A 19516-nucleotide genomic window follows, 5' to 3' on the forward strand; every position below is an offset into this window, starting at 1 on the left:
ACGTTTTTTGATGGAAAGGTGATGTTTAATTTCCATAGCCTTTGTTTAGTGAACGAAAGCGAAATCAGGAATTGCGGTCTTTCAGTTTGTTTATCGTTGCCTAGCTACCAAGGGTTGTACAAGATGCGCTGTAGCCAAGTCGCGTTTCATATTAACAGATGAATAGGCTTCGCTCAGTTTATTAAATACATCCAACCTGAAATGTCTCTTACAAACTATGAAGGGACAATGAATCAATACACTTACATGGCAATGCTTGACAGATAGTCTACTTTGTTTGCACAGTCCTACCGTGATTTTGTCACTTTTCTCTAGACCTGCGTCTGGTGACAGCGGGGAAACTTTTACCTCGATAAAGTTAGGCATACTTATTGTATTGCAGAAAAGAAAAGTAAACTCCATAACCAGTTCATGTTTCTTCTTTAGGTAATTCAAGCAGTAACGACTAATTAGACTCAATACTGCTATTACAGGTGGGATTATGAAATAGAAACAGGCCTTATTGATTATTTATTAACTTATTAACAGGCAAGATTTTAATCATGTCAATCCACAATAAATAGAACATTTAATTGATAAATTAATCATAAGTCAGGACAGCCCATTCATGCAGGTAGTGAAATAGTTAAATCAAATACAAATACACAGTAAAAAAAAAAGGTTGTTAACCTTAACCCGTTATCAATTAAAAATATATTTCATGGTGTGCATGGTGTGTTAATTGTTTGTGTATGGTGTTTTTTTGTTTTTTGTTTTTTTTGTGTGTTTATTTTGTATGATTACTTCACACATGTATTTGTACTCTGCTGACTAATGCTGATCCATGTGTTGTTGGTAAGGGATTGGGGGTGGGTTGGGGGGTTAAGGGAAAATTTGACAAATGCTGTATATATTTCCCTATGTTGAAAACATTGCATTACAAAAAAAAATAAAAAAAAATAAAACACATACACACCATATGTGTCAGTGTGTGATGTGCAGTCTCCCTCAGGCCGGGGTTGAGTGGCGCCCTCTGGTGGTCAGTGTGTGATGTGCAGTCTCCCTCAGGCCGGGGTTGAGTGGCGCCCTCTGGTGGTCAGTGTGTGATGTGCAGTCTCCCTCAGGCCGGGGTTGAGTGGCGCCCTCTGGTGGTCCGCCGCGAGTGTTGTTGTTTGAGTGACAAGGAAAATGGCGTCCGGCGTAAGGCAGGAGCTCGCGCAGCTGATGAACTCTAGTGGGTCTCATAAAGATCTAGCTGGGAAGTATGTATTCTCAAGTCATTTACCAGTATTGGTTCTTACTAGATGTCTATTGCATGAATGTATTATGGTGTAGGTTATGCTCTCATGAAAGATATGATGCTGCAGATGCGGTGACTGCAGGCTAGCATTAGCTAGCGTGAGGATATGCAGTGCAGATGATACCTGTCAACATGCCTACATTTGTTTGATAGCAGTCGAAATACGTTATGAGTTGTTAATGGTTAGTCGCTATTAGAATAATTTATAAATAGTCGTATGATAATGTATTTAATGGTACATTTTGCAAGTGCTGGCCGCTGGAGCTATAAGTTAACTTGAAAAGCACTTTACTAAATTAAAGACCTCATGAAATCAAAATTGGAGGTTTTTAGTCGACGTCTTTTAGGTTTGAGGTAATTTATATCCTTGTGTGCACCTAAAATTTGACAAATGGGTATTTCATCAATCAAACGCTAAATTTTAAGGTCGTTTTACTGGTAATAAGTGACCAAAAATATTGATGACCAATCTTGCATTCAGGAGCGTATCATTATATTAAAATCCAATCAAATATTCTAGATTGACACTTACCTCCAACACGCCTTCCTCTGACTAACAAAATAACAAGTAACAAATTGGCAACCAGTATTTTATTTTGTTATCCAACTTAAAATGTTATAATTTAGGGCTGTCAAACGATTAATCGCGATTAATCGCATCCAAAATAAAAGTTTGTGTTTACATAATATATGTGTGTGTATGGAGTATAATTATTTTCTATATATAAATACACACACATGCATATATATTTAAGAAAAATTTATTATTTATATATAAAATATTTATATATAATATAAATTATATATACACAGTATATACATGCAAATATTTCTTAAATATATACTTGCAAGTGTGTGTATTTATATATAGAAAAAAAATTATACACCGTACACACACATATATTATGTAAAAACAAACTTTTATTTTGGATGCGATTAATCATGTTCATGTGTTCTTTTGCAAAAATTCTAGTTATTTTCTTATATGAATGTGTTTCTTCTGACAGATACCGTCAAATTTTAGAAAAGGCTCTTCAGTTTACTGATGCAGAACAACTTGAGTCACTGAAAGCATTTGTTGAAGCGAGTAAGTACACTAGTATTCAAGTACACTAGTATTCAAGTACACTAGTATTCAAGTACACTATTATTCAAGTACACTAGTATTCAAGTACACTAGTATTCAAGTACACTAGTCTGATAATATAATTCAAATAGTTTCCGCTTAAATCGTTTTGTATGGAATTGCTCTGTTTACATTGTTTAAACTGATGAGCGCCTCCATTTCGCACACTTGCACAGTGGTCAATGAGAACGTCAGCCTGGTCATATCCAGACAGCTGTTGACAGACTTCTGCTCACACCTTCCAAACCTGCCGGAAGGCACGGCGAAAGCTGTGTGTCACTTCACTCTGGAGAAGATTCAGCCCAGAGTCATCTCATTTGAAGAACAGGTATGTGTCCTGAGAGATACTCTCACCTCAGTGCTGAACCCTGGGTCATGTATATGAGCAGATCTCGTGCTCTTGCAGGTGGCCTCCATCAGACAGCATCTAGCCACAATCTATGAGAAAGAGGAGGACTGGAGGAACGCCGCCCAGGTTCTCGTGGGAATCCCGTTGGAGACGGGTCAAAAGTAAGCTCACTTTTCTCTTGGAACAAATTCAAGCTCCTGAATTTCGTTTGCAAGTCACCCAAAATGCTAATGATGTATTTACGTTATTATCTGTTTTTCTGATTCTATAGACAGTACAACGTGGACTACAAGTTGGACACTTACCTGAAAATCGCTCGGCTGTATTTAGAGGACGACGACCCGGTTCAGGCCGAGGCCTACATCAATCGAGCGTCTTTACTTCAGAACGAATCCACCAATGAACAGCTGCAGATTCACTACAAGGTGCGCCATCAATTGAACAATATTTTGTCCTTTTAGAATATGCTAATTGATACTTAAAGACAGTTGTCATATTTTTTAAATGCATTTATATTTTTTAAATATAAAAAATACATAAGTTTTTAATATTTTTTTACAGTAAATATGTGTGTGTGTATATATATAGAATATATGAAATGTTTATAAAATATCTGGATAATAATTTACACATTTATGAAAACATTTTTAAATAAAGTTAAAATGTAGGTAAAAATAAATGTAAAAATATATTAAAATATAAGTACACAAATAATAATGTGAATAATAATTTATACATTAATTAAAATATTTAAAAATGTAATATAACTGATGTATATAATTAAAAATATAATAAATATATTGTATTTATATTGTTTAATTCAATTAATTATAATTTATAATACGATTAAAATATATTTATGATATATAAAATGTATGTAAAATATATGAATCATAATTTACATAATTCTGAAAATATTTGTAAATAAAAATGAAATGTAGATAATTTAAAATAAAAATAAAAAACATTAAAATATGAATACATTAGTATGCTTAAACTTATATAGTTACTTGACGCTAAGGTGCTGTAATATATTTGGAATTAATGGTTGTTTGGTTGAAGTAAAATAAAAAATATTGAGACAATTTTAATTTCATTGTCTTAAATACTAAGTTCTGTTAATTACTAAATTGACAGTGTGTGATTCAGTAATATTTGGCTGCTTTATGATTATTGTGAAACTGTAATATATTCCATCATGTTCTGCAGGTTTGCTATGCCAGAGTTCTGGATTATCGGAGGAAGTTCATCGAGGCAGCTCAGCGCTACAATGAGCTTTCTTACAAATCCATCGTCCACGAGACTGAGCGTCTGGAGGCCTTGAAACACGCGCTTCACTGCACTATACTGGCCTCTGCAGGTACGGCTAATGTGTTACACCACTATGCTAAGCTACCGGAACTGCGATTAGCCATTTTAGATTGCATTATCTAATCAGTTATTAATGTGTCCATAAGGTCAGCAGCGCTCTCGTATGTTGGCTACTCTCTTCAAGGACGAGCGCTGTCAGCAACTTTCCGCCTACGGCATCCTGGAAAAAATGTACCTGGATCGAATAATTCGGGGAAACCAGCTGCAAGAGTTCGCTGCCATGCTGATGCCACATCAGAAAGCCACCACAGCCGATGGTATTTCATATTACTGGGAATCTGAATGATTATTACTTTAGTACTGCAGAGGCAATGACTAATACTTGTCTAATGCTTTCAGGTTCAAGCATCCTAGACCGAGCAGTCATTGAGCACAACCTGCTGTCTGCTAGCAAACTGTACAATAATATCACATTTGAGGAGTTAGGAGCACTTTTGGAGATTCCACCTGCAAAGGTACAGCTGTGTTTACTGACTTTGTTAGGACACTTCTAATATAAAAGTATGTTCAAAACATATATATACGGGGCCTAAAATTAACACTTGCCAAGCACCAAATGCAAGTAAAAATCGGTGTTGGCGAGTAAATGAAAGAGTGTCACTCGCCAGTTGGCCGGTTTTTATGAATTTTAAAAATACATGAACATGAAAAAATGTACATTAAGATCCAGTAAATATTTAGTCACTGGCCATTGGCAGGTGTGCCAAAAAATAAAATAAAAAATAATATTTATATATGTATAGAGCGAGAGAGAAAAGTTTAATAAAATTCTATGTAATTCATGCTGTTATAAATATCTTTGTCTTTTCACAGGCAGAAAAGATAGCGTCACAAATGATTACCGAGGGCCGCATGAATGGATTCATCGACCAGATAGATGGCATTGTCCATTTTGAAAGTATGTTTGATTTTTGACTGAATATGTTGGATGAAGACTGTATAGCCATGAATAAAACTGAAGAGGCTTACAAATATGACATCTCTTATTTCCATCAGCGCGAGAGCCGTTGCCCACCTGGGACAAGCAGATTCAGTCGCTGTGCTTCCAGGTGAACAACCTCCTGGAGAAGATCAGTCAGGCAGCACCCGAGTGGACGGCACAAGCCATCGAGGCACAGATGACTCAATAAACCACACTCATACTCTTGTCGACATCACTTTGCTTTCTCTCCTCTCATTGGTCAAAACTGAAAAGACTCCTGGCTCATATATATTAATGTTCTGTTAAGCTTGACCTTTCTGCTTGTGAGGTTAATATTTTCATAGTTACGGTCTGTGAGTATCCAATAAACGTTGTGAAAATTTCTTCATCTCTCAACAATGTTGTCTCCATTTTGCTTCATAGATTTGCTGCTATATAAAACATTAATCAAAATGCCCCCCATTTTCATGTTTGATGTAAGTGACAAAAGAGAAAACCTTAAAGTGAAATACTACAAACCAATGGAATAGAGTGGCGATTAATCTCACATTGAAGTCATTTGCATGGGCCTCAAATCTAACGAAAGTTAGCAAAAAAAAAAAAGAGGAACTTGGAGACTCACACTAGACCAGTGATTCTGACAGCAGAGAAAAACAGTGCTTAATGGAAAAAAGTGCATCTAACCATTTGCTTAATGGTTTTCAAAAAGGTTAAATGTTATAATAATATCCTGATCAGAGGTAAGTAAGTAACTGAGGTAATATTGACCATCACTGATTATAACCCTTTATTATTTTCATGAAATAAAGAAAATGCACTGAACTGTATTCAAATATCCAACATTTTCAGAATGATGAATTTGGAGAAATCATTTCTTTTAACCTTTTTTTACCCATAAAATAATGCTCCCAGGGTTTTGTATGACAACATAACTACATAGTAAAATAGAAGAATGTTTTCTAATTGTTAAATATTACATTTTTCATAATCATGAACTACATTTTTATTGTTATCAGGTTAAATGTGTTTAAAGCATTACTGCATGTTAGGGCTGGGTGATATGACACTACATATCATAGTGATGATATAAAGTGTGAATTGATGCAACTTTTTCTAAATCGTTTACATAGATGGGCCTATTTGTGGGGTAAGCAAATTTATCCGTGCAGCTTTTAGTGGGCAGGAATTATTGGAACGTTGGAGTGGAAAAAGAAGCACTGATGAATGATGCACCACAAACATCTTCAGCTTTTAGTTTTGTTGTACATAAAAAATAATAATCCAAAAGTTGTAAATAGTGTCAAATGAATCTAAATTAATTCTAATTTAAAATTTGATATACACTTTCTAATTTTAATAAACTCATAGAAACAAATAAACTTTACATAAAATAAACATAAAATTACTTTAAAAGCATTTCACCCCCCAAAGGCTAACTCTCTGAGCTTATTGAACTTTTGACTGTTGAGTCTTATTTGTCCATGTTGTTAATAGGTATTGTTAATATTCATATTGATAATATTCATATTGATATTCAGGCTTGATTATTGCAATGCACTTCATTATTGCAAAACTCTGGTCTTCCTGATAAATCCATTAAGAAACTGCAATATATTCAGTATTCAGCCATCCGGTACTGACTCATACAACTGTTCGCCAGCATATTTCCCCTGTACTTTATCAATTACATTGGCTTCCCATACAGGCAGGTATCGATTTTAATAAACTGATGTTGACATAAAAAGCCATTCATGGGACAGCCCATGCATATCTCTGTAATCTAGGAACTCCTTATACTCAAACTCTGTGTCTTCGCTCTTCTGGTTCTTTTACTCTTTAGTAGCCCCCATTTCAGTTAAAGTCTATGTGTGGTTGGGCAACCTTTTTTTCAGCTCTATGGTTATGGGATGCTCTTCCGTTGGTGATTAGAACATTTTACCAAAATTTGACTGATTTAAGAAGTCTCTTAAACTCGAGAACTCGACAATCGACTACTTTGGACTTCAACCGAAAACAGGATGTAAATACAGGTATTTGCGCTGGCTTAAATAACATCATTTTTATCCAATTCTTTCACATCTACTGCAGTCAGATTCACTCGTGTTCACTCTGAAGGAATCACTCACATGACCTGTGCACTTGTAATGACACATCAAGGATGTTAAGAGGCTAAAAGCAGGTTTAAAACTTGCCCCATTGAAGTCAACAGGGTGCAAATTTTAAAAAGAGGATAACTCGGTGTAGGCAACACCGATTTTTGTCGTTGTTCTCTGTATTGACAGCACTCCAAATTGACAAAAAAATGAGCTCAATGTTAAAATTGACCGGAGTTCTCCTTTAAGTTGTGCAGGCTATGGCTAGACAGATAGTCTAGCATCATGCTACATAACTTTACCTTCGCTATGATGACTACTTTTCCATTGATTGCACTTGAGCAAACGTCACCAACCCAACCCTCGGCAAACTGATTGTACGCCTCCAGTGATTTCCAGGCTCGGAATTGCTCACATGTGTAAAAACTCCTAGCCAATACCAGATAATGGTACACATGATAATACTGTATCTGAGGCAAAGCTGCATAATCAGTGCTCAGTGCTTCCTTCGTTAGCGCATACAGATCCACACCATTTATGACTGAAATTTTCGCATTGTACCTCTCTCTGTCTTGTGTTAATACACTGTAAAAAATGATCGTAATTTTAACGGTAAAAGACTGTAAAAATGCTACAGTGAAAAACTGTTAATTGGTTAACAGAAAGTTTCCGTACTATATACGGTAAATAACTGTGATAGATCTAACGGTACATTTAATGTAATTTTACTGTAACATACCGTTAAATTTACAGTTTTTGAAAGTGAAAAAACAACTCATTGTATAATTTACAGTGAAAAACCGTAAATTGACATTCCCACAATTCCCTGTGACACTTCACATTTGATGTATTTTTGTTGAAATAACTGTTTGTTTCTTCATAGTTTTCTTCGTTTTTTCTAATCAGTTATGTACATTAGGGGTTTATGTTACATTTAATGTTGTTAAATTAATGTTTATTGCATTTTTTAAATTTCATGTGTTACCATGATGGTGTTTAATGTTTGTGTGAATGACACTGTGCAGCTTCTATATATATTAGTATTAACTTTCTTGTGGAAGAACTGCTTGTGTTGAGCTTTGATTGATCATGTGACTCTCATCACTGCTGTGATTGGTGGTTATCAGTGTACAAAACAGATATTAATACTTCAATAGGATGGTAAATTAACATTATATCATATTACTGAAATTTACTGTTATATTTACTGGTTTATACTGTAAAATTGACATGTTGTTCAGAATAGCACGTACATTTTACAGTTTAAACCAGTAAATATAACAGAACTCCAGTGTGTTATATGCTGGTTTAAACTGTAAAATGTACATGTTATTCGGTAAAAGCAATTACTGTTTTGTTGTATATTTTACGGAATTGTTCTGGTAACCCCAGCTGCCAGTTTTTTTCCGTAAAAACTACGGGATTTTTTTTACAGTGTAGAGTCTCTTTATAATCTCTGTCACTTTGTCTCTTCATGATTTTCGTAACATTATAAACAGAAAGAAATATTAGAAATTTGCTTGTAAAACTTTGTAAACAGCAGCTTATGCCATCAAAGATGGCATATCCAGGGAGGTCACGTGACATTAATTGGCCTGTGGGAACTATGTATAAAAAAAAAAAAAAAAAAAAAAAAAAAAAAATTCAACTCAACAAATCTTTTTTTCATTTGATTACATGATAGAATGTAATAATTACAAATCAAATGTATATCTGGAAGTCAGGCTAAATTAATAAACACTGCTATTGCATTTCTGACATGTATCAGACCCTCAGTCACCAACATACAGACTTTGCTTGTAAAATTAATACCAGCATAGATGCAATAGATTTAAGAAAACTATGATTCCCTACTTTAATTTATTCTAGTATTACACACGTTAGAGCATTACATTAAAAAGAAAGCAAAGAAATAACATTTAGAAGAGACACAATTTGTTTGTGTAGATCACAAATATGATTGAGCAAATCAGAAAATCTGTTTTCCCAGTTAATTAGTGTAGCAAAACTATTTAAACAAAATTGTTATGAAGAGTTTTATTTGCTTTTAGTCAAAGTGAACGAAATGAACCATGCTTTTCGATTAGACCAATATAATGCGCTTTAAATAACTGTCATGGTCTTTTTTCTTTTTCCTCTAGTAGAGGTTGAGTGTCAGCTGTTTCCCAGACATTCTCTGATGATATAGTAGATGTCTCTGTAGTAGATGTCTCTAGTTGCTCTGGGTTTGCTTGATTAGATGCGGCCTGTAATGTTGATCCTAACAGAACCTCCTCCGGCTGCGGTGTCTGTGTTTCTGCATCATTGTGAAATAATTTGGCATTGTCTATTTGTTCCTGTTAGGGTGACCACCTGCTAATAAGCCCAAGGGGGGACAAGGGGTATGTTTCTGAGGGACAATGTGGGACACTGTCTGGCGCGGCGGTGCCCCACTGGCAGACTCACTGATAGTGGTTTACCCATTTCTAGCACATACCACCTTGCATAGTATTAATAATGCCCTATTCTCCTAAACATGTAATTTTTGATGTATGCTCATGAATAGGCCAACCAATGTGTATTTTTTTTCTAAATAAAGACTCATAATATTTTGAACATTCAATGAATTGACAGATGTACTTCCACTTAAGATTTACTATTTAATTTTATTTATTTTTCATTACAATTTATTTACTTTAAATAAATTAATAAATTATAATATAAATTTATAGGATTAACAGGAATTGTAGTTGCTCAACACCACAGGAACAGTTTAAAAAAAAGTATTTAAAAAAAATACAATTGACCTCGTATTCCCCTCCCTCCATGTCCGATTGAGAAGGACGTTTTGCAAAGGTCACAAAAAGCCCTCTCGGTATCCCCCTCAACACCTTTCAGCCACAAATATTCATTTCCCCATTCTTGTTTCTTGTACTCACACCTTCTCTTTTTAATTGATGATGGCGTTGCCTCTCAGACAGTCTCTTTCTCGAATTTTTCGAATTGGAAAGCGCGCATCTGAAAGTTCCTTCCTTCCAAGTGTGTCTGGTATGCGCGTGCGTGCGCTGTCATGACAACAACGAAAAAGTTGACAACAACCTAGTCAGCAGTTCAACTGAGGGGTTTGTGTGGCAACAATAGCGTGCTGAAATGTCAAGTAATGTTCGTTTGTCTGCTTGGGGCTCGAGTATATAGAGCGACCAACTTTTTTTTGAGCAAGCATAGATTATGCGTGACACGGTCTCAATTTGCGTGACGCGTGAATTGGGCTTAAAACGCTGTGCGCGCACGCGCTACGCGGGACGGGTGGTCACCCTAGTTCCTGTCCTCTTCTCTTTGCCTCGTCTTTAGCCAGGTTTTTCAATTCCTTTGTTATATAGAGGTCAGTCTCCTCCAGCAGAATCTCATTATACTGATATGCAAGTGGCCGCATGCAGGGAGACTGAGAACATATTGCCTTGAATGTCCAAATGACACTTACTCCAAATAAAACCAAAATGGCGATCTCCTTAAAAAGAAATGAATATGAATTAATTGCAAGATAACAGGCACAAGATCAGTGACTATTCTTTCTGTAATTTAAAATTAGATATTAAATTGAACTTAAAACAGACATTTAAATCATGTGCTTATTATGATGTTATTATTTAGATTTTACAATCAAAACACTTCCACAATATTTAATTTTGACGTCAGAGCTTATTCCGACTGCTGTCTTTTATAATTTGGCACCGGGGCTCATTTAATATGGGGTTTCGGTACCCATCTTAACCAGTATAACCGGTATTAACTTCTACCTTGGCAAGCCTAATGTAGGCTACACCTTTTAAAATAAATAAAAAGTATACTTACTCGTGACAAACTTTTCTTTGTTCGGATATCTGCATCTTCAACAGGGGTTTTGATCTTTTTGCAAAAACTTTGCTCATAAGGAGGCAAGCTATAGTTAGCTGTTTCAAGGCATGCATACCAGTCCCCATCAATCAGTACTGCAATTATCCACAGGCACGCTACAGAAAATGCTTTAATTATTGACATTGAAAGAATAATCCTCTTGCATTGTATTCCTGTCCCATTGCTGCTGAAAATTCTCCTTATGCGCTTGTCAGCAATCACCACTACAATGAAAAGTGATATGGCGGGAAAAATCATGTAAACTACACAGACACGAGTATTTACCCCAGGGTCACAAGGACATTGAAAATCCAGTGCAAACACATACTGGAAAATAATCCAAAACGAAAAGGCAGCAAATGCCCTGCTGGCTGGTGCAAAAAGTTCCTTCAGGTTATCAGTGGTGAAGTAAGGTGGCATTGTAAATGACAATGGTCCTTCAGTAACACAAAGACACAAATAAAAAAGCACGGCTAAAAAAGAAAGTATCAAGGAAGGGGTGAACTCTTTATATCATCCTGAAAGATCATGAAAGTAGACCTGGTCATGTGGTAAAGACACCACCCATTTCATAGCTGCTCTGGAGTGAGTTGCTGAACAGTTTTATGTGACTACATTCAGCTATTGCAATTGATACTCAATGATTTACTGTAAAGATCATTGTAACACTTCGTCTAGTATTCACACCCAGACTAATTGCCACAAAATTTATATTAGGGAGGGAACCACCGGCTATGGTCTGTGTTAGTTCAAATACTCAAAAAGACAAGAAATAGATGCAATAATGAGTATTATTCACAAAAGAAAGAGGTAAAGAATACATACGATCATCAATACATGATAGGAAATCACACATATAATACCCAGAGTCAAAGCATTTCAACATAGAAGGACAAAGTCACGCATCAACAATATTATTTACAAAAGTAGTGCAAATGTTCTTATCTGGATAGGCAGAAATGACAAAGTCCTTTCTGCTGTACTCAAGTGCACAACAGTCTGGAAATGAAATGGCCGGCACCAATCCGATATAATCTGTCATCAAGCAACAAGACATTTGTCCTTGTACATCGACCCAGAAGATAACGAGGAGAATAGAAGTAAGGTGTCCTGGGGTTAAACAGTCCTTTTGAAGTACAATCCTCCTGGATATTATCAGGAAGGACTAAAGAGTCCTTCTACAAACAAGCAAACAAAAATCAACATCATACCATATGTGAATCCACACAGGCCAACAATAACCATGAATAAAACATACACAAAACACCAAATCTTACATTGACTGAGCAGAAAATCCCATAGATTCCCAGTCTGGACTCTAAGAGTGGTACGCCATGCTGTTGGTCCCCAAACACATCTAACTCCTTCTATCCTTGCCTTCTTCTTCTTTTCGCTTTATGGCAGATTGCAACCATGACTATAAAGGTGCATACCGCCACCTACTGTATAGGAGTATGTAACATGAGAACATACACTCACCTAAAGGATTATTAGGAACACCATACTAATACTGTGTTTGACCCCCTTTCGCCTTCAGAACTGCCTTAATTCTACATGGCATTGGTTCAACAAGGTGCTGAAAGCATTCTTTAGAAATGTTGTCCCATTTTGATAGGATAGCATCTTGCAGTTGATGGAGATTTGTGGGATGCACATCCAGGGCACGAAGCTCCCGTTCCACCAAATCCCAAAGATGCTCTATTGGGTTGAGATCTGGTGACTGTGGAGGCCATTTTAGTACAGTGAACTCATTGTCATGTTCAAGAAACCAATTTGAAATGATTCGAGCTTTGTGACATGGTGCATTATCCTGCTAAAAGTAGCCATCAGAGGATGGGTACATGGTGGTCATAAAGGGATGGACATGGTCAGAAACAATGCTCAGGTAGGCCGTGGCATTTAAGCGATGCCCAATTGACACTAAGGGGCCTAAAGTGTGCCAAGAAAACATCCCCCACACCATTACACCATCACCACCAGCCTGCACAGTGGTAACAAGGCATGATGGATCCATGTTCTCATTCTGTTTACGCCAAATTCTGACTCTACCATCTGAATGTCTCAACAGAAATCGAGACTCATCAGACCAGGCAACATTTTTCCAGTCTTCAACTGTCCAATTTTGGTGAGCTCGTGCAAATTGTAGCCTCTTTTTCCTATTTGTAGTGGAGATGAGTGGTACCTGGTGGGGTCTTCTGCTGTTGTAGCCCATCCGCCTCAAGGTTGTGCGTGTTGTGGCTTCACAAATGCTTTGCTGCATACCTCGGTTGTAACGAGTGGTTATTTCAGTCAAAGTTGCTCTTCTATCAGCTTGAATCAGTCGGCCCATTCTCCTCTGACCTCTAGCATCAACAAGGCATTTTCGCCCACAGGACTGCCGCATACTGGATGTTTTTCCCTTTTCACACCATTCTTTGTAAACCCTAGAAATGGTTGTGCGTGAAAATCCCAGTAACTGAGCAGATTGTGAAATACTCAGACTGGCCCGTCTGGCACCAACAACCATGCCACGCTCAAAATTGCTTAAATCACCTTTCTTTCCCATTCTGACATTCAGTTTGGAGTTCAGGAGATTGTCTTGACCAGGACCACACCCCTAAATGCATTGAAGCAACTGCCATGTGATTGGTTGATTAGATAATTGCATTAATGAGAAATTGAACAGGTGTTCCTAACAATCCTTTAGGTGAGTGTATTATTATGACTATATCATTAAAAAAAAATCCTATAATATATTGCTATGTTTTTCAAATATTGTATAACTGCTTTCTGTGCATCCTTTACCCCATCTCCTGTTGTGCCTAACAAACCTTCAATATTCCACTTTCTTCCTACCTGACTTATCTTTTGATTTAGTCTCATCCTCTCATCCCTATATTTCTTACAATGCAATAATACGTGTTCAACATCTTCTTTGGACCTACATTCTATACATTCTTCAGATTGACTTTTACCCATTAAAAACAATGTTTTATTTAATCCTGTGTGATCAAACCTTAGCCTGGTTAAAACACTTTCCTCTCTTCTGTTACTTCTATTCACACCCTGTGCATTAATAGATTTTTGCAATCTATAATATTTCCTTCCACTTTTATCCACATCCCACCTGTCCTGCCATTTTTTCATCATTTCTTTTTTAATTATTGCCTTAGCCTCTCCTTTTCCAAGGGGTATATGTATGGTATCATTCGTCCTAGTTGATTTTTTTGCTATTTTATCTGCTCCCTCATTCCCTTTTATTCCTATATGAGCAGGTACCCAACAGAATCTCACATCTACCTGTAGTCTCTGTAATCTAAATAAACTTTGTTGAATTTCTAGCATTAGATCTTCTCTATTAGATTTCATATTTTGAATATAGAGCTACAGAATCAACACAACACACCACTCTGCCTGGTTTTACTTCCTCAATCCACTGTAATCCTACAATAATCGCCATCATCTCTGCCATATACACTGAAGCCTGATCAGGTAATCTTTTCCCAATACTTATGTTCATTGTTGGTATATTCCTATTCCTACATTGTCCTTCTCATCCTTAGATCCATCTGTATATATTTCTAAGTAACTATAATATTTGTTCCTTATATATTGACTTGCCATGTGTCCTTTCCCACTCTCTTCCCATTCATTTTTTAGTTCCAAAATATTTAAGTCTATCTCAGTTTTAGTAAATAACCATATAGGGATATTACTAATAGGTGTAGGTGAATTAAACCAGATATTATTCACTCTATATTCCTCTGATTTTGTTTTTGTTACCCATCCAAAGCCATTACCTTTAAAAGACCTATACTCCCAACAATCTTGAATAATACTCTTTGCATGATTTTCATATCCACATCCACTTAAGCGACTCCAATATGTAAGCATGAGCTTATCTCTTCTCAGATCTGATGGCACTTCTCCTAACTCAACCTGTATTGCTTTAATTGGTGTTGATCTCATTACACCCGCACATATCCTCAATGCTTTGTTACTAATTCTATCCAGCTTCAATAAATGTGTTTTAGCTGCTGCTCCATATACATAACATCCATAATCTATTGTTGACCTCATTAAAGCCCTGTATATATATATTAGTGATTGTTTATTTGCAAGAAAGTCCCCACTAGTTTCCCCACTACTGCTCTCATTAAATTTATGACTTTCTTGCATTTTGATTCCACCTTTTCAATGTGTATTTTCCATGTTCCCTTTTGGTCTAACCACATACCAATATATTTAAAATGATCTACTGTTTCCATATTATGTCCATATAACTGTAGGTTCTGTTTTTCTATCCCTTTCTTCCTTGTAAATATCATATGGCAAGACTTACTTGGAGAAAGCTTAAAGCCCCAGCTATACGACCATTGTTCTACCTTTCCTATTGCTTCCTTAATTTTATTTCTTACCCTTATGGGATCTCGTCCTCTTGCCCAGATGGCCCCATCATCTGCATACAAAGCTGATCCAATCCTTCTGTCCAGATTCATAAAAATATCATTAATCATAACATTAAATAAAACTGGACTAATAACACTACCTTGTGGAATTCCATTAACAATTTCAAATTCCTCAGATATTTCTGATCCCACTCTAACTCTAAATCTTCTTTCTGACAGAAAGTCTAAGACCCACCTCTCTAAACCTACCTCTAATTCCCATTTTGTTCATTTTAATTAACAGCCCTTCCCTCCACGTGGAATCATAAGCTTTTTCAATATCAAAGAACACAATACTCATTATTTCTTTCATTTTAAAAGTTTTCTCTATCTCATTGCTTACTTTCACAACAGCATCCATTGTGGAACGCCCTTTCCTGAATCCACTTTGATATGGTGCGAATAATCCTCTATATTCAAGGGTGTAGTTAAGTCTTCTGACTAGTATCTTCTCCATCCACTTGCAGAGATGTGACGTAAGGGCAATAGGTCTATAATTACCAGCATTATTAGGGTCTTTCCCAGGTTTATTAAATGGCAATATTAATGCACTCTTCCAGCTTTTTGGCATTTTACCTTCTTCTACCTTCCCATATCTTATTAAATAAATGTAATATTATCTGCAATACTTTCCCAGGTATTTTCTGGAACATGACGTAACTCAGTTGATCTTCTCCTGCAGCAGTATTCTTAATATCATTACTAGTTCATTCAAGTTTATTTCTGCATCCATAGTACATTCTTCACTATCTTTTTTAATAAACACATCTATTTTCTTTAAGAACCTTCTCTTTATGTAATCTATGTATATCATCTAAATGATCACCACTATGAACACTGGCATGAACTTCTTTCCCAATACGTTTGCCTTTTCTTTATCTGTTATTGCCAATATTCCATCATCCTCTAATACAGGTATTTTAGTATTTTTTTCCCACTCATTTTCTTCAGCATTGACCACACCTCACCTATTTTAACTTCCCTCCCTATAGTAAAACAATAGTTCTTCCATGCATTTTGTTTACTATTCTTAATTATTCTTCGTGCCTGAGCCTTTTTCCTCTGATAATCAATTAAGTTATCTTGATTCAAATTACTTCTTAGCATTCTCATTGCCCTATTTCGTTCTTTAATAGCTTTGGAACATGTATCATTCCACCATGGGACCATTTTCCTTTCCCCCCCAACTGACTTAAATGGTATGCTTTTTAATGCTGAATTCATTATTAAATGTGTAACCTCAGATGCACATTCCTCAATATCACCCTGCATTGAAATTGTCTCTGCTGAAATACAACATATTTCTTTAAATTTTTCCCAATCAGCTTTTTCAAACTCCCATTTCTTATGATTAGGCCTTTCTTGGAGATCTATTTCAATATTTATAGAGCAAAATATTGGAAAATGATCACTTCCAATAGTTCTGTCACAGGTCGGGGTGGACCAAGCCAGACTGCACCCACCCCTGGAAACCGGGTACCACCTCGAGGAACGTGTCAAGGACCAGACAGACAAGGGAATAAAGGAATAACAAGTTTCTTTATTAAGTTAAGAGCAGTAATTTGAAGAATCCTAATTAAAATCTTCTTTCTTGTCACCAGAGGGAATTCGATGGCCCCCTGGACCGTAGAGGGGAGAACGATCGTGGCGGCCCTGCAGCTCGTTGGAGAGGGATCAGGAGGAAACTCACACCGTCTAGGTAGGTCACTGGGTAAGTACTCTTTACAGGACTCAAGAGGAAGTCGTGGTTATACGGACCCCATTCGGACTGGAACCAGGTAAGTACTCATGGGCGGGAGTGGAACAAGTCCCGGATGCTGCCCCAGAGGCAAGTACCCAGGGAGCGGTTGCCTCAGACTCGGACAAAGCACAGGGACACAGGTGGCGAGCGGACCGGGCCAGGAGGGGAAACAGGTAAGTATATCCCGGTAAGTGTCCTTTATGCCAAACCAGTTAGAACGGGGGCCTTTAGCCGAGACGTGAGGGAACCTTGGACAACAGGAAGACACTTCGATCAAGGCATGTGCCGCAGCTATTCCTTTTCTCAACAGGGGCAGCGGCTTGCAACGTAGGCATGGAGGGCCACCAGGCAGAAGAACACTTTGAGCGAGACTCTCCCCTTCGGCTGTGTACTGCAACAATACAACAGAGTTTAACGGTTCAGCGGTATACAAGCGCTCAGTGATACCTTCTCTCTTTCTGAACAGGGCGGAGGCCTTCAATGGGGCATGTGGAGACCACCAGGCGGGGAGGACACTTTGAGCGAGACACTCCACTTCGGCTGTGCGCTGTAACCAGGTAACCGGGTTTAACTATTCAACAGCACAATAAACATTCAGTTGAAATACCTTCTCTCTTTCTGAACAGGGCAGAAGCTTTCGATGGGGCGTATGAAGACCACCAGGCGGGGAGGACACTTTGAGCGAGACACTCCACCTCGGCTGTGCGCTATAACCAGGTAGCAGGGTTTAACTATTCAACAGCATATGAAACATTCAGCTGCAATACCTTCTCTCGTTCTGAACAGGGCAGCGGCTTTCAATAGGAGCGTGTGGAGACCACCAGGCAGGAAGGATGCTTTAAGCGAGTCACTCCACTTCAGCTGTACACTGTAACAATGCAACAGGATTTAACCATTCAACAGTAGATGAAACATTCAGCTGCAATACCTTCTCTCATTCTGAACAGGGCAGCGACTTTCGATAGGAGCGTGTGGAGACCACCAGGCAGGGAGGATGCTTTAAGCGAGACACTCCACTTCAGCTGTACACTGTAACAATGTAGCAGGGTTTAACAGTTCAACAGCATATAAAACATTCAGCATTAACAGAGCCGGGCTATCTCAAAATGGTAAGTTGGGCGCTTGATATATCAGAACCTTCCTTGGAGACGGCGAGTGAAAGACTGTAAGGAGAGAGTGCACAGCAGACTACTATTACTTCTCCACACGATGAACTTCACTCCATAACACAAACCGTGTGAATCGTCACTTCAGGCACTGCATTCCACTCGCACACCGTGCATTCAGGCCAGCACTCACCCACCGGTCTTTCTCCCACCAGATCGACTCTCGTCTCTCGCAAGGGCTCAACTTCTCTCCAGAGACAGCAGAAAACGGGTGCAGCGATCATCACATTCAGCGAGGAGCGGACAAAAATTGGAGACAGATCAACAATTCACTCGGTGTACTAGTTCACTCGTGCCACACACTTTCCAAACTCTCAACACCACTTCAGTGTTAGTGCATATAAACAATGAATCCGATACTCATCACTTTACATCTTCCCCACTGCTGACGATATTCCTTGGGTTTTCGTTGATAAATACTTCACTCTCTTCTTTCCACTTCTCAGCTTCAATCTTCACAGCCCAGCCTCAAATACAAAACAGCCCCCCGACAAACACAGTATCTCACGGGAGGAGAACCACACAACAGTCTGCTTCCTCTCTATTTTTAAAGCCCCATCTGAATACGTGTCCCTCTCACAACACTCTCTGTAATTACTCCACACCTGCTGTCAATCGGGCAATTGGCCTTGCTGCCATGGCAACAGATTCGCAGTGCAATAGAGACGGGTGTCCACTGGAGGTCTCCACAACAACACTGCATTCACAAGGACTTTAGTCTTTTCTCTAATTTTTGTCACACCGTGACACTTTCTTTAACCTTCCATTCACAAGAGTATGACATTTTATTAGAAACCAGAGTGAGATCAATACAAGACAGTGTGTTAGAACGTATATCAATTCTTGTACCATTCCCATTATTTAAACAAACTAATTGTCTCACCTCCATCAGTTCTTCCACTGCTTCTCCATTACTATCTGTATGCTTAATTCCCCAAAGACTATTATGTGCATTGAAATCTCCGCACCATATTTCTTTCTGGTTTCCTTGTCTACTTATTATTCCTTCTAAGGTTTCTAGTTTTAATGATTTACAAGGGTTATATAAGTTGACTACTACTAAGTGTCCGTCTGATTTATACATTTCAATAATTACACACTCTATTTCTGTTGTAGTTTCTATTCTTCTAAATGGTATCCCATTCCTTACAAATGTTGCACATCCTCCA

General features: G+C 37.6%; 1 protein-coding gene and 1 long non-coding RNA gene across 2 annotated transcripts; one reads left to right on the forward strand and one right to left on the reverse strand.

Annotated features, from left to right (window-relative positions):
* The first annotated feature begins 1120 nt into the window (after positions 1–1120).
* On the forward strand, positions 1121–5430 carry cops4 (COP9 constitutive photomorphogenic homolog subunit 4 (Arabidopsis)). Its single transcript, XM_079861888.1, has 10 exons — positions 1121–1241; positions 2287–2366; positions 2582–2733; positions 2812–2915; positions 3026–3179; positions 3964–4114; positions 4212–4382; positions 4465–4580; positions 4939–5023; positions 5122–5430. Exons 1-10 carry the CDS (start codon positions 1168–1170, stop codon positions 5253–5255), a joined length of 1221 nt encoding a protein of 406 aa, XP_079718014.1. The 5' UTR covers positions 1121–1167; the 3' UTR covers positions 5256–5430.
* A 3355-nt stretch (positions 5431–8785) lies between these two features.
* LOC307152897 lies at positions 8786–12428 on the reverse strand. The gene is made up of 4 exons (XR_013820083.1): positions 12291–12428; positions 10972–12191; positions 10434–10627; positions 8786–9476 (listed from the first exon to the last, which is right to left on the reverse strand). It is a non-coding gene; the product is annotated as an uncharacterized lncRNA (long non-coding RNA).
* Positions 12429–19516: the final 7088 nt, after the last annotated feature.

The sequence above is a fragment of the Squalius cephalus genome (assembly GCF_949319135.1).
Source record: "Squalius cephalus genome assembly, chromosome: 24".
Lineage (NCBI taxonomy): Eukaryota > Metazoa > Chordata > Actinopteri > Cypriniformes > Leuciscidae > Squalius > Squalius cephalus.